This window comes from Tasmannia lanceolata, unplaced genomic scaffold, assembly GCF_043159265.1.
Source record: "Tasmannia lanceolata isolate RefF3 unplaced genomic scaffold, GAP_Taslan_0.1 ptg000012l, whole genome shotgun sequence".
Lineage (NCBI taxonomy): Eukaryota > Viridiplantae > Streptophyta > Magnoliopsida > Canellales > Winteraceae > Tasmannia > Tasmannia lanceolata.
In genome coordinates, this window is record NW_027518689.1 from 50,737,499 (window position 1) to 50,751,882 (window position 14,384).

Here is a 14,384-nt window from a genome sequence, read left to right on the forward strand (position 1 = left end):
ACCATTCTCTTGGCCTCTTTGTTCTCAAGATCTTATCGATAATATGTTTTCAGATTTTTAGCCCTTTTAGTTATATTTTAGCCTTTAGAAACCCTTAGGCTAAATTCATCCTATGAATTTTTTTTATTTTTTATTTTGGACAATGGCCTACAAGACCAACAAATGAAAGTTTTGTTCATCCGAATAGGTGTAGAGGTGTGCTCTCCTCTACACTATTACACCATATGTTAGAATCATCATATGGAGAAGATTTTTGAGGCAAGGCCTATCCACCATGGAGACCAACACTTTGGCTGCCATCATTTTTTTTTTCATGACAAACTAGTGCCTATAAGTGGTGAGAAAGGGGTAGAGCAGGTGAGGTGGTTAAAAATTAGGAAACTACTGTCTTTAAGAAGTGAGAAGTGGCTAAAAATCAATAAACAAAAAACTCTTAACTCAAAATAGGATGGACTTTTTCGAGATTTTTAGCCACTTTTCACTCTCATCTCAATCGTGCCCTCTCCAATCTCTATCATTCTCCGACCCGCCCTACGCCTCACCACTTGGGGACACTAATTTATCATGAAAAAAGAAAAAAAAATCCTGGCTGCCAGACATGGCCTAAAATGCTTTAGATCAACTAAATAGGAGGGCCTCACTATACCTTTGCTTTCCACCAAAGAATTTCTCCCTTTTTTCCCTTTGTTGCCTGTTGTGAACCACATCATTGAGAAGAAAAAAAAAAGACCAGGCAATTTAATTATAACTTCCAAACAAAGGGTGATTTGCCGGCTTATATTTAACAAAGGATCATAAGAGATCAACAAGAAAGAGTGCGCGTTTCGAACAAGCAATACAAATACGAAATGGCTATACATATCTGATAGTAGATGAAATTTTCCTAAGGAATAACATTTCTTCTTTTCCTCATCTTCCCCTAACCCAAAACATCTAACAATCTGATCAAAGAAAAAAGAAAACAAAGGCAGCTTTTCTGTTGAAAACCTTTGCTCCTGGACACTCATAGATAGTAGTTAGTTTTATTTGCCTACGAAAAAAACTGAAAAGGAAGAGGCTGCTTAGCTATCATCTTCTTCATTTTCTTCGTCATCTTCATCGTTGTCGTCTTGATCGTCGTCGTCACCTGAACCACCCTTCATGTTTCCCTGCAAATGTAGTCAATTTGTTCAGCATAACATGATAGATATATAGAAACAAAAAAAACCATATGGATGCATGTGTATTACACATACATAAACATAAATACAGATGGGTGTGTGTGTGTGTGTGTGTGTAAGAGAGAGAGAGAGAGAGAGAGAGATTTGCTAGGCAATTTCATGGAAAGCCATTTCACAGCTGACTTTTGCATTGCATGAGAGAACCGCCGCCTCAGATGAATGAGATGAAGACGACAAAATCTGCTCTAAAGTGAGCTTGTGGCTGTTTTCCTGCAAAAGTCAGCTGCGAAATTGCCTAGCAAATACACCCACCCCAAATCTAGGCAATTTCATGGAAAGCCATTTCACAGCTGACTTTTGCATTGCATGAGAGAACCGCCGCCTCAGATGAATGAGATGGAGACGACAAAATCTGCTCTAAAGTGAGCTTGTGGCTGTTTTCCTGCAAAAGTCAGCTGCGAAATTGCCTAGCAAATATACACCCCCCCCCACAACACACACACACACCCACCTGGAAAAATGATATCCATATACCCTAGTTTGATAAATGCATCCATTTACACTTCTCTAATTAGATATTATAAGTTGGTCCAATTCCTAAAATACTACCAACAGCCAATCATGAAAACAGGGCCTAATAGAGTGAGGAATGGCACTACAAAAACAATAGTTAGATAAATGCGAGGAAACTGTTGGTGAGCTAGCTTGCCCAATCACCTCGGTCCCACATTTTGGGGAGTGATCCAAACCATTCATTTGCAAGGCCTTATCATAGATAGGGGGTTGAACCAAAAATCAGCTCCATAGGATCATCCTAACCCCTCCATTTGTGGAGGACAAAAATGGGGCAGCTTTGTGTCCATCCATTTTTGTCCTCCACAAATGGAGGGGTTAGGATGATCCTATGGAGCTGATTTTTGGTACACGCCCCATCTATGTAAGGGACTTTCAAATGAATGCTTTGGATCATCCTAACAAAGTGGGCCCCCATGTCATTGGGCAAGCTAGCTCACCATAACTTTAGTGAGCTTAAGCTCACCAACAGTTTGATAAATTCATCCATTTACACTTCTCTAATTAGATATTATAAGTTGGTCCAATTCCTAAAATACTACCAACAGCCAATCATGAAAACAGGGCCTAATAGAGTGAGGAATGGCACTACAAAAACAATGGATATATATATATATATAGAGAGAGAGAGAGAGAGGGAGAGAGAGAGAAATGTCTCTAGTCGGCCGACTAGAGAACCTTCTCTAGTCCGCCGACCCAAAACAAAGTGGGCCCACATTGTTTGGATGATCCAAAGCATTCATTTGATTGGCCCTTACATAGATAGGGTGTAACCAAAAAATCAGCTCCATAGGATCATCTTAACCCTTCGATTTGTGGAGCTAAAAATTGGACAGATTAGTGAAGTTTTATACTTGTCCATCTTAACCTCAACAAATCGTAGGGTTGGGATGGTCCTATGGAGCTGATTTTTTGGGCACACCCTATCCATGTCAGGGCCTATCAAATGAATGCTTCGGATCACACAAAATATGTGGGCCCGCACTGTTTTTTTTGCCAACAGACTAGAAAACTTTTCTAGTCGGCCGACTAGAAAAACTTCCCCCATATATATAGAGGGCTGCTCATGGTGAGCGATACCTCAGAAACCTTTTTCCCTATATATATATATATATATATATATATATATATATATATATATATATATATATATATATATATATTTATATATATATGAGAAAAGTGTAGCTACACATCTGAGCAGCCCTCTAAATACACCATCTCCCATAGCTGTTTGACTCATCCAACCCATTCATTTTATAGGTTATAGGTATGGTTAGGATTATGGGTTATGGTTATGATTTGTGGAGGTTTTGAAATGGATGGCGAGAAATTAGGCTCCTATAGATCGAATGGTTAGGATTATGGTATGGAGATGGTTTCGTAGGAACACCCTATCTATGTGATGTCCTATAGAATGAATGGGTTGGATGAGTCAAACTACATGGAGATATCTATCAAGCAGCCTGAGCAAGCCACTATAAATACACCATCTCCATGTAGTTTAACTCATGGAGATATATATATATATATATATATATATATATATATATAGCAGAAGAGAAAAGGGAGAATTATTGTCCATTTAACACGTTAATGGGGATGATTTTTACCGTTTTTTGCCCTCCGCACATATCTGTACATACTATCTATGTGAGGGTAAAATCGTAATCTACATACGAAAAGTACCGACATAGGGTACCTGTCTATGAAAATTACGGAAAAAAACTACCAAGAAGAGGTAAAGACATATGACAATGACGAAAGAATTACTTTATATTATTCATGCAGGACACTTGCAAAATATTGACGGATTCCGGGCACCTGAAGAGGAACAACAATTATGGAAACCTTTATCGATTGGAGGGCTAGGACTAGCCTATATCGATTGGAGGGCTAGGATCAACCTATGGAAATGATTTTACGGGCACAACCAATTGATGTTGTGTTCCATAACATGGACGGTTTGGATCAACCTATAAAGCCTTACTCCCCTCCTTTATGCTTTTTTAATAAAAAATCTGTAGGGTGATCTTAACCATCCGATTTAAAAGGAACAACATATTATGGAAACCTCTATAGATTGGAGGGCTAGGATCAGCCTATGGAAATGATTTTTGGGGCACAAGCTATTTATGTTGTGTTCCATCACATGGACGGTTTGGATCAACCTATGATTTGGTCCGTACAGTTCTTTGTCGGCCCGTGCATCGCACGGGGTTTTTTCCTAGTTATATGTATATAGGAGAAGAGAAAAGAAAAGGATTTTTTGAATTATTTGAAAATTCTATGAGATTTACACATCACTTTTTTTTACTCTTTTAACAAAGGAACCCATTCAACCCACATATTTTCAATCCTACCTCCTCCTTTATACTTTTTAACAAAGGCACTTATTAAAGCCACATAATTTCAATCTTACCCCCCCCCCCCTCCTTTATGCTTTTTTAATAAAAAATCTATAAGGTGATCTTAACCATCCGATTTAAGAGGAACAATATATTATGGAAACCTCTATAGATTGGAAGGTTAGGATCAGCATATGGAAATGATTTTTGGGGCACAACTTATTTATGTTGTGTTCCATCACATGGACGATTTGGATCAACCTATGATGTGGTCCGTACAGTTCTTTGTAGGCCCGTGCATCGCAAGGGGTTCTTTACTAGTATATATATATATATATATATATATGAGAAAAGTGTTCCTGCGCAGCTACTCAAATAGCTTATCTGAGTAGTTGCTTCAAAAACTCATGTGGCCCCACATTTTTTGGGTGATCCAAAGCATCCATTTGGAAAGCCCTTCCATGGATAGGGTGTGTACCAAAAATGAGCCATTTAGGATCATCCTAACCCTGTCATTTGTGGAGGGAAAAAATGATCAGAAACAGTGTCTGTCCATTTTCCCCTCCACCTTTGATTGGGTTAGGATGACCCTATAAGGCTGATTTTTTGTACACACCCTATCCATGGAAGAGCCTTTCAAATGAATGCTTTGGATCACCCAAAAAATGTGGGCCACATGAGTTTTTGAAGCAGCTGCTCAGATGAGCTATCTGAGCAGCTACGCAGGAACACTACTCTCTCTCTCTCTCTCTCTCTCTCTCTCTCTCTCTCTCTCTCTCTCTATATATATATATATATATATATATATATATATATATATATATATATATATACTACAATATAGGAACTCGGAAAAGGGATTTTTTTTTTAATCTCTTGATTTATCTCCTGCACTCTCTCTCATATGGTTTTACCTTTATGCCCCTTAACAATTCAAACTCATAAGGTTTTTAATGATCCCTACTATTGGAATATGCAAGGGTAACATCATTCCTCCCTAATTTATCTCCGTCTCTATGTATTACGTGTCTTGGGTGAGAGATTTTTTGAGATTTTTTAGCCCGTACAAGACTTAACCAAACACGTGTCCCCTTAGTTGTCATATGGTCTAGCTTCTCTTCCCGTCACATCTCTATCCTCTATCCATAAAAGGACAGAATTTTTGGGATTTTTTTTTGGGAATGATATTGTCCCCTCTTAGACGGATAAAATCCACCCTTTAACGCAAGGTTGCCAGATCGGGAATCGAAAGCGGGAATCAAAACGGGAATCGAAAGCGGGAATCGAAACGGGAATCGAAACGGGAATCGAAGCGGGAATCGAAGGCTCCCAGGGAAGAATCCTGCTTCGATGCTTTAACATTTTCCATGAGAATGGTTCTCTGCTATTTTGTTTTTATTTATTTTTCAAACTTCGGTTCTTCTCCACCAACCCTTTTGTATCCTTGCCACCCAGAAATCCATTCATTTCTATGTATTTTTCCGTATTTAGTTTCTGTCCCACTAACTCATTTCTAACTGCCGGTTTCAGTTTCTCTTCCACTAACCCAGAACCCTAGCTCTTGGGTTTCTCTCTACAGATATTGATCTCAACTGAAAAGATGTTATCCCTTAGAAAGATTGATCTCAAGGTTTACAGAGGCAATCCACAGCTCCTACATGTTTAGATGTTTTATCACAGGTAAGGAGAGCATGTTTGTTGCAGTGATTTCATTTAATCTCGAATGATTGGGTTTTTTTTCTACTTTATTTTTATCTACAAATTTCCAGATTTCCTTTAAACTAAATGTTGAGGTTTCTTGTGTCCCCAATTGCATAACATAACATGTTTTGTCCAGAGATTTCATTTAATCTGGAATGATTGGGTTTTTTCCTCTTTTCTTTCTTATTATCTACAATTTCCCAAATTTCCTTTACTCTGGAATTCTTGAGGTTCCTTACGCCTCCAATTACAGTAGTTGTAATTATCCTAACGAAAATTTCCATATCAACCTGGAAAATTCGTGACAACAGGAACTGTCACCATGATTTATTTATTTTTGATGGGTAAGGGTTAGGCAATACCCCTAGCAGATTTATTAATGAAGATAAAAAAGATACAACATGGAAGATCAGAAAACAAAGCACCAAACTAGAAGAGGGCAAGCCAACAGAAAAGACCAAAACCTATCAACCAAGATAGGGGGAGCAAAACAGAGCGAAACTGTCACCATGATTTTGTTGGCTTTTATTATTCACTTTTTAATCTATTTCTTAATGGTTTTTGTGTTTGTAGACAATTGTGCAAGTGCTAGATAGATTTGGGAGCAACATCATCTTCTCGAATAGAATGAAAGACCTTTGGAGTACAGGGAGACCTTTGGGTATCTTTCAAATGCTTTGTCTCTGTGATTATTTTTACATTCAATGGATCAGTCCCTTATATCTATGTCTATGTAGCTAATGGGTTCAGAGATCTCCCGGCAACCTCTCTTTCCAAGATGATTTGCACTTTTAATGGCAATCTATCATGTTGAACTATAAAAAGTACACATTAGATGTTAGGATTAAATTATAGGCATAATATATGGGCCATGTGGGATCCAAAGTAAGGCATATTAAGTAAACGGTCCTGATCAATTGAATTTTGGACCTATTATATAGTTTTTACATTGAAACATAACCTACCTTTTACATGACAGAACTAACCTATAGCATTTATTTTATATGATAGGGGCAGTTTTAGATTTGAGAGTTTCTCTGATCTCAACTATGGTTTCCATCCCTTGCCCAACAAAGAGCAGTTGATACTACTTCTTTGATTAGGCTAATAATCGTTGCTTCAATGACAATTATTTCACAATTGCACTCAGAGAGACAGAGTATTTGGGGTGATCAATGTTAGTGCTATGGTGGATGTCATTGCTATGGTGGATGACTATAAATGGGGTGATATTTTTTTTCCTTTTACATATACTATTTAGGTTTGAATAAAGTTTTTTTCTCCATGTAAGCAACAAAACCAACATGGGTGTACTCAGATTTACATTTCAACTAAAAACATAGTGAGAAAGCAATGAAGAGATGAGAAGAATGCCAAACTCATGTTCTGGAAATATAGTTCATTTGTTTATTTTCTTTACTTGAAATTCTCATGATTGACCATACAATTATTATGGGAGAGTTATATGGGGATTGTGAACTCTAATTTTTTTTTTTCCAATGACTTTCAAGAACATCGCTCATGACTCTCGATAGGAAGAGGGCTGTCTGGGCAATATATGGTATGTTCAGATATTCATTTGAAGCACAAATTATTGTGGAAATTTTGTTATGAAATCATCCCGTAATAAGTCCTGGAACAATTTATTGTTGACACTACTGAAGCTATTCTTGACACTTTCTAAGAATTGACACATTTTTTTGAAGTGACATTCTCATTTACATATATTTTTTCTGATTTATCTGTATGTATAGGAGAACATATAGAATCATAGATCTAAACTAAAGTGAAAATTGGCTATCTTATGGAATCTTTATACTGTTATGTGGATGGTGTTTCCTGTTTGAATCGTGGACAACATAATCAATAAAACACTGGCAAAGTGTTGATGTTAAAGAAGATTACTGCCATCCATCTTGGTTTAAACAATGTTTTCTTCTATGTGGAAGAAGTGAATTTTGGAAAGAGAACTGAATCTCATTGAGCTATACTATCGACCATTCTTCAACATATATGACCTCACCCCCTTGAACACGTATATGTTTTTCTTTCGATTGGGGATCTTCTATTCAGCATTTTATTTTGTTCGTTCGTTTAAAATTTCAGTTCAGTTATTCAGTATTGTTTTGGGATTTCTTGGTTTGTGTTCTTAATGATGGGTTTTCATAAAACGCGGCATTGTTTTGGGATTTCTTGATGTAAATATATCCCCTGCTTGCATTACTTCTTTATCCATGAACTCCACACTTTAACGGTGAGCATTGTGGGGAGCTCAATGAGAACAATGTAGAAGTAAGACTAAGGAACGACTGATAAGGCATCAACATTTCAATGACAGCTTAAGTTCTTTTGCTTCTTTAATTTTTTGCAGGTTCTTTCTCAGTTTTCGACAAATACTTTACCTAGCTGGAACCGTGCTCAATCTATGAGAGTTTTGGGACACAATGGGGAGATCAACACACTACGAGGAAATGTAAAGTGTTATGTTTTGTAGTACCTATTGATTGCACTGTATAAGTGTACTTATTTTTCTTCTCAGCATGTTTGAAGGATTTCCAACTGCTTCTTCTTTTTTAAAATTTTAGTTTGGGGGTTTCACTGCTTTTGATCTTTGGTAAGCTTCAGCATATAGAAAGAAAACGCTGCTGACATTATTGCTTCTGTAAAAAAGACCACCTTCAGCAGATGCAAATCGGGTTTCAGTCAATGTCGGGTACATTGTGTCAAAGATTGATGAAATGGGCAGCAGAATAGATGATTTAATATTTCTACCCTAGAACTTCTTGCAACCGGCTCATAGGAAACCGTTTCCTCATGATATCTGAACTTCCTTACCAACTATGTTGCACCTCCCCATTTTGATTCGCATGGTCGTAGGGTGCAAGGCTCATAGGAACCGTTTCCTCATGATATCTGAACTTCCTTACCAACTATGTTGCACCTCCCCATTGATTATTGATTTACATGGTCGTAGGGGCAATGCTCCAGCATTGTCCCCCCAGAGCATCAATGACCTCAAATATGAGATTGGAACAGAGGGCTCTCCTTCCACTTTGACCCCAACCAAGGCAAAGCCTGAAGAGCCAGCATGTTTCATATTGGATGTTGATTTATGTTTATCTATTTGTCCAGATGTACATGAATGTATGCATGTATGTGTTTGTGTGTCTCTACTGAACGCATGCATGTATGTGTTTGTGTGTTTGTACTGATGTGTGTATTCATGTCTATGGTGTTTATTCTCATTGAAACTTGCATTGTATAAAATTTATAGTTCTGTAAGCAGCAGCCCTGGCCTCTTTTTCAGTCTCTTTGGCAAGCCTATGTCTCTGCCAATGAAGTATTTGGGGTTAAGGTCATGTAGGTGATTAATCCTGATAATGATTGTCTGGGTTCATTATGAACACCTTATAGTTCTTCCCTCTTATTTAAGAAACTGATTCCATAGAATTAACCTTCTTCCTTCACAGTCCATTCCCCTCATCTCAAGTTTATACGACTGCCAATTAGGGATGAAATTTTGACCTAGCATTTTCCTTTACATTTTCTTTATGCAGTTGTTTTGGGGGGTTTAATTAGCGGTTTATTTTTATTTCTTATTTATGTATTACTTTTTTCTAGGGTTCAATGTTGTTGGCTTATTGTTTCTTTTATGGTTGTTCTGTATTTTTTGTATGGATGTTCTACATGTAACCTGTGATTTAGCCCCGTTATTTTTCCTAGGGCTAAATACAGAAGCCTTCGTAGGAAACACTGCGATTTCTCAATGAGAAGTTCCTGATTTATTTCATCCAAACAACGGTTTATTATAACACAGACTCCTACTTTCTGAAAAAAAAAATTATATTATAACACACACTCCTGAAGCCACTCATATAGGTTATCCATTCATTAGGTTAGTCAGGAATCGGAGATGGGCGCATTGTTCTATTAATTTCCTACATGACTTGATGGCATGCATGATATGAATGTGCATGACATCCAAGTTCCTTTTCATGCTTCTTATGATTGATGGCTTATGCAAAAAAAAAAAAAATTTACTATAAGATTTCACAACCATTGGTTAGAGCTTTATAGTTGGTCATATTTAGTTTATAGGACAATATGTTTTTTGTCCAGGGATGCTTACAATCAAATTCAACTTGCCAGTAGACTAAACATGAAAAGATGGACTAAGGAATATACCGCAATGAAAATATCAGGAAAGAGAAGTCTCTATACACCAGGTATATAGCTATGCACATTTTTAGGTAAAAAAATGTCTATCCACAACGTATAGATATGTAAAGAAATGTTATCAACACTCCACTCTTTTTATGATTGCACTTTTTTCTATTATTCATGCTATTCTCACAGCTTTACAAATTTCCTCATTTCATTAGATGCATCTTCATATAATTCATTTACTTCTTCAGATTTTCAATAGAGATTTTATTCTTCTCTTATTTAATTTTTCTAGTCTAAAAGATTTAATGATTCTCTAAATTAACCATTAATTTATTTTCTTTTGTCCCGTGCATCGCACGGGGTTTCTTACTAGTATATATATATAGCAGAAGAGAAAAGGAGAGAATTTTTTGAATTATTTCAAAATTCTAATAGAATTACACATCACTTTTTTTGACTTTTTTTAACAAATGCACCCATTCAAGTCACATATTTTCAATCCTACCCCCTCCTTTATGCTTTTTAACAAAGGCACCCATTAAAGCCACCTAATTTCAATCTTACCCCCTCCTTTATGCTTTTTTAATAAAAAAATCTATAGGGTGATCGTAACCATCCGATTTAAGAGGAACAACATATTATGGAAACCTCTATAGATTGGATGGCTAGGATCAGCCTATGGAAATGATTTTTGGCGCACAACCTATTTATGTTGTGTTCCATCACATGGACGGTTTGGATCAACCTATAATGTGGTCCGTACAGTTCTTTGTCGGCCCGTGCATCGCACTGGGTTTTTTACTAGTATATATATATATATATATATATATATATATATATAGAGAGAGAGAGAGAGAGAGAGAGAGAAAACGGCTCCTACACATATGTGTAGAGAGTTCTCTACACACTAGCTTAAAATCAGTGGGGGCCCACATTGTTTGGGTGATCCAAGCCATCCATTTTAAAGGCCCTCACATAGATAGGGTGTCTACAAAAAATCAGATCCATAGGATCATCCCAACCCTACGATTTGTGGAGGTAAAATGGATGTCTTTAAACCTTCACAAATCAGTCCATTTTTTGCCTCCACAGTTCGAATGGTTAGGATGATCCTATGGATCTGATTTTTTGTGGACACCCTATCTATGTGAGGGCCTTAAAAATGAATGGTTTGGATCACCCAAATAATGTGGCCCCCACTGTATTTTAAGCTAGTGTGTAGATAACTTATCTACACATGTGTGTAGGAACCGTTTTCTCATACATATATATATATATATATATATATATATATATATGAGAAAAGAGAAGGTACTCCTTAGAGTAGATTGCTTATCTACTCCCTACCTTAAAATAACAGTTGGGGCCACATTGTTTGGGTGATCCAAAGCATTCATTTGATGGGCCCTCACATAGATAGGGTGTGCCCAAAAAATCAGCTCGATAGGATAATCCTAACCCTATGAACTGTGGAGGCAAAAATGGACGTGTATAAACCTGCACAAATCTGTCCATTTTTTGCCTCCACAGTTCATAGGGTTAGGATGATTCTATCGAGCTGATTTTTTGGGCACACCCTATCTATGTGAGGGCCCATCAAATGAATGCTTTGGATCACCCAAACAATGTGGCCCCAACTGTTATTTTAAGGTAGGGAGTAGATAAGCTATCTACTCTAGGGAGTACCTTCTCTTTTCTCTCTCTCTCTCTCTCTCTCTCTCTCTCTCTCTCTCTCTCTATATATATATATATATATATATATATATATATATATATATATATATGAGGAAAGTGTCTCTAGTCTCTCCCCTAGATAAGCTTATCTACTCCTCCCTTTAAAAAAACACAGTGGGCCCACGCTGCTTGGATGATCCAAAGCATTCATTTGATAGGTCCTAACATTGATAGGGTGTGCCCAAAAAATCAGCACCAAAGGGTCATCCTAGAACTTCATTTTGTTAGGCACACCGTGTCCAAAATGGGTACCACAAGGCACCACAAAACGAAGTTCTAGGATGACCCTTTGGTGCTGATTTTTTGGGCACACCCTATCTATGTTAGGACCTATCAAATGAATGCTTTGGATCATCCAAACAGCGTGGGCCCACTGTGTTTTTTTAAAGGGAGGAGTAGATAAGCTTATCTAGGGAGACTAGAGACACTTTCCTCTATATATATATATATATATATATATATATATATATATATATATATATATAAAAGGGAAAAACAGTTTGTGAGCTAGAGTGCTCAAACACATGGGCCTTCCAAATGAATGCTTTGGATCACTCCAAAAATGTGGCCCAAATATTTTTTTAGTGTGTGTGTGAGAGATTTGCTAGCGTCCATCGCAGAAGGCATTTTGCGGATGGCCTATTGCATCTGATAGCAGCCACACCACAGAGGCTCACTTTTCAGCACATTTTCTCTTCATTCATGAGGTGGCTGCTGTCAGATGCAACAGACCATCTGCGAAATGCCTTCTATGATAGACGCAAGCAAGCACATATATTATATAGATAGGAAATAATGTATTTGCTTTGACAACCATAAATTTTAGGAATTTTGCACCATTATTTGATTTGTTTCTATCTAGCCACATATAGGACAAACTAGCATGGGTGTCATGCCTTTTTTAATGGTATTTTATATCAGAACCTATATGGAGAGATAATATCCACACAACATTTTTCAATAATGGCACTCCTCTGGTTATTGATACTTCTTCAATTAGCTGCTCAAGGCTGTTAATATTGTCAACATGCAATAAAAAAAAGTGAGGAGTGCCATTATCAAACGAGGGATAGTGGTTATGATTTCCCCTATATACATTACTATATCTATATGCGTGTGCACAGTGCACGCATGTATGCCACATGTCAGCATAATTAAAAGGCAGATGGCATTGTTGAACACAAGGTTCTGAAAATCGGAATGGAATCCTAAATCGTAACAGGGTTCGAATCGTATCGAATCGTATATCGGATCGTAAATCGTAAGAATTTTTTAGATTTATATATGAAAATGAGAAAAAATATTAAAAAGGTAAAAAGGTAAAAAATAAGAATAAAATGAGTAATTGTCTATTTTCCATTTGAAACTATTACAATAAATATAAAATTCCATGATTAGTAACCCAAAGCACAAACCATATTCATCGCACAATAAATTACTAAACACAGCACAAACTATATTCATCATATAACAAATCATTATATAATTTATCACAACAGTAAACAAAGCACATACTCAAATATATAATAATCATCATACAAAGAAAAGTCAGCAATAAACAAAGCCTTTTGAAATGATTTTCATTTTGAAATCACAATCAGTTCTCAAAATCCAAAACAGAGAGAATCATAAAAATCGTAAGAAGAATAGTAAAAATCGCACGATTCAAAGTCGAATCGTACTTGAATCATAAGATTTTTACGACAACAGAGGTTGAACACATGACAAGACAACAGAGGTTGAACACATGAATCGATTTGAATCGTAAATCGTAAGATTTCGACAACAGAGGTTGAACACATGACAAGACAAATTGACTGTGATATTCTTTAGCAGAAAAAACAAGGAAAGAGAAAATAGTAAAGCATCGCATTGTCATTGGCTCCCAAGTTCCAATCAGATATTCTTTATTAGGAAAAAATGGAAAAGAGAAAATAATAAATCATCGCATTGTCATTGGTAACTAAGTCACAAATATCGTTCTCGGGAATTTCTCGGCAAGGAGAAATTCCAGGATATATTATTTTTTTTCTTTTTTTCTGGTTTATATCGAGAAAAACACTATAAAAATAAAACTATTTAAATTTATATAAATATATAATTTATGAAAAATATATAAAATAAAAAAATTATGTAAAAATATGGTAAATTATTAATATAAAAACATCGCTATATTTTTAAAATCTCGGAATTATTTTGGAATTTTGTCGTTTTATCAAAATGTCGCGATAAAATCACGTGATATGTTTAAAATTTGGAGATATTGGTGACAGAGTTTGGCAAGCATCAGGTTAATATCCCTATTTTAGCACGGACAAACATTTTCCCAATACGATAATATTAAAAGAAAAGAAAAAAAGAATCATGCCATGGCACAGCTTGCAAGCCAAGGATTATATATCATGGTGTCCTATGGCTCAAGTGGCGGTACATGGATGGCACATGATAGAGCCTAATATGACCAATAAAGTGGCACATCATGCCACATGGCACCATGCATGGCATGACAGTGACTCAAATAAAACAGTTCTCATAAAATAAGAAGTCAGACTTACATTCTCTTCATTTTCATCATCTTCTTCATCATCCTCTTCGTCGGATTCGTCATCTCCCTCCTGCATTTCAAGGGTTCTGTAAGAAGGCTGACCCAAGCAAATAAACATAGATATCTCAGCTCAAAGGATGATTTTTTATAACTTAC

The 14,384-nt window shown here is 36.5% G+C and overlaps 1 protein-coding gene and 1 long non-coding RNA gene across 4 annotated transcripts in view; one reads left to right on the plus strand and one right to left on the minus strand.

Annotated features, from left to right (window-relative positions):
* Positions 1 to 737: 737 nt before the first annotated feature.
* Positions 738 to 14,384, minus strand: part of LOC143888430 (NAP1-related protein 1-like) — a 32,412-nt gene continuing 18,765 nt past the window's right edge. For both annotated transcript variants that reach the window (XM_077392842.1, XM_077392840.1), the window contains 2 exons: positions 14,239 to 14,298; positions 738 to 1,148 (listed from right to left, as the gene is read on the minus strand). In XM_077392842.1, coding sequence (XP_077248957.1) covers positions 1,062 to 1,148; positions 14,239 to 14,298 — 147 coding nt within the window. In that variant the 3' untranslated portion in view covers positions 738 to 1,061. The remainder of the gene's footprint in view (positions 1,149 to 14,238; positions 14,299 to 14,384) is intronic.
* Positions 5,292 to 10,267, plus strand: LOC143888429 (uncharacterized). Of its 2 annotated transcripts, XR_013254594.1 has the most exons (5): positions 5,292 to 5,761; positions 6,356 to 6,443; positions 7,294 to 7,343; positions 8,154 to 8,255; positions 9,902 to 10,267. It is a non-coding gene; the product is annotated as an uncharacterized LOC143888429 (long non-coding RNA). The 2 variants fall into 2 exon arrangements; XR_013254593.1 differs by lacking the exon at positions 9,902 to 10,267 and having other exon boundaries at positions 8,154 to 8,540.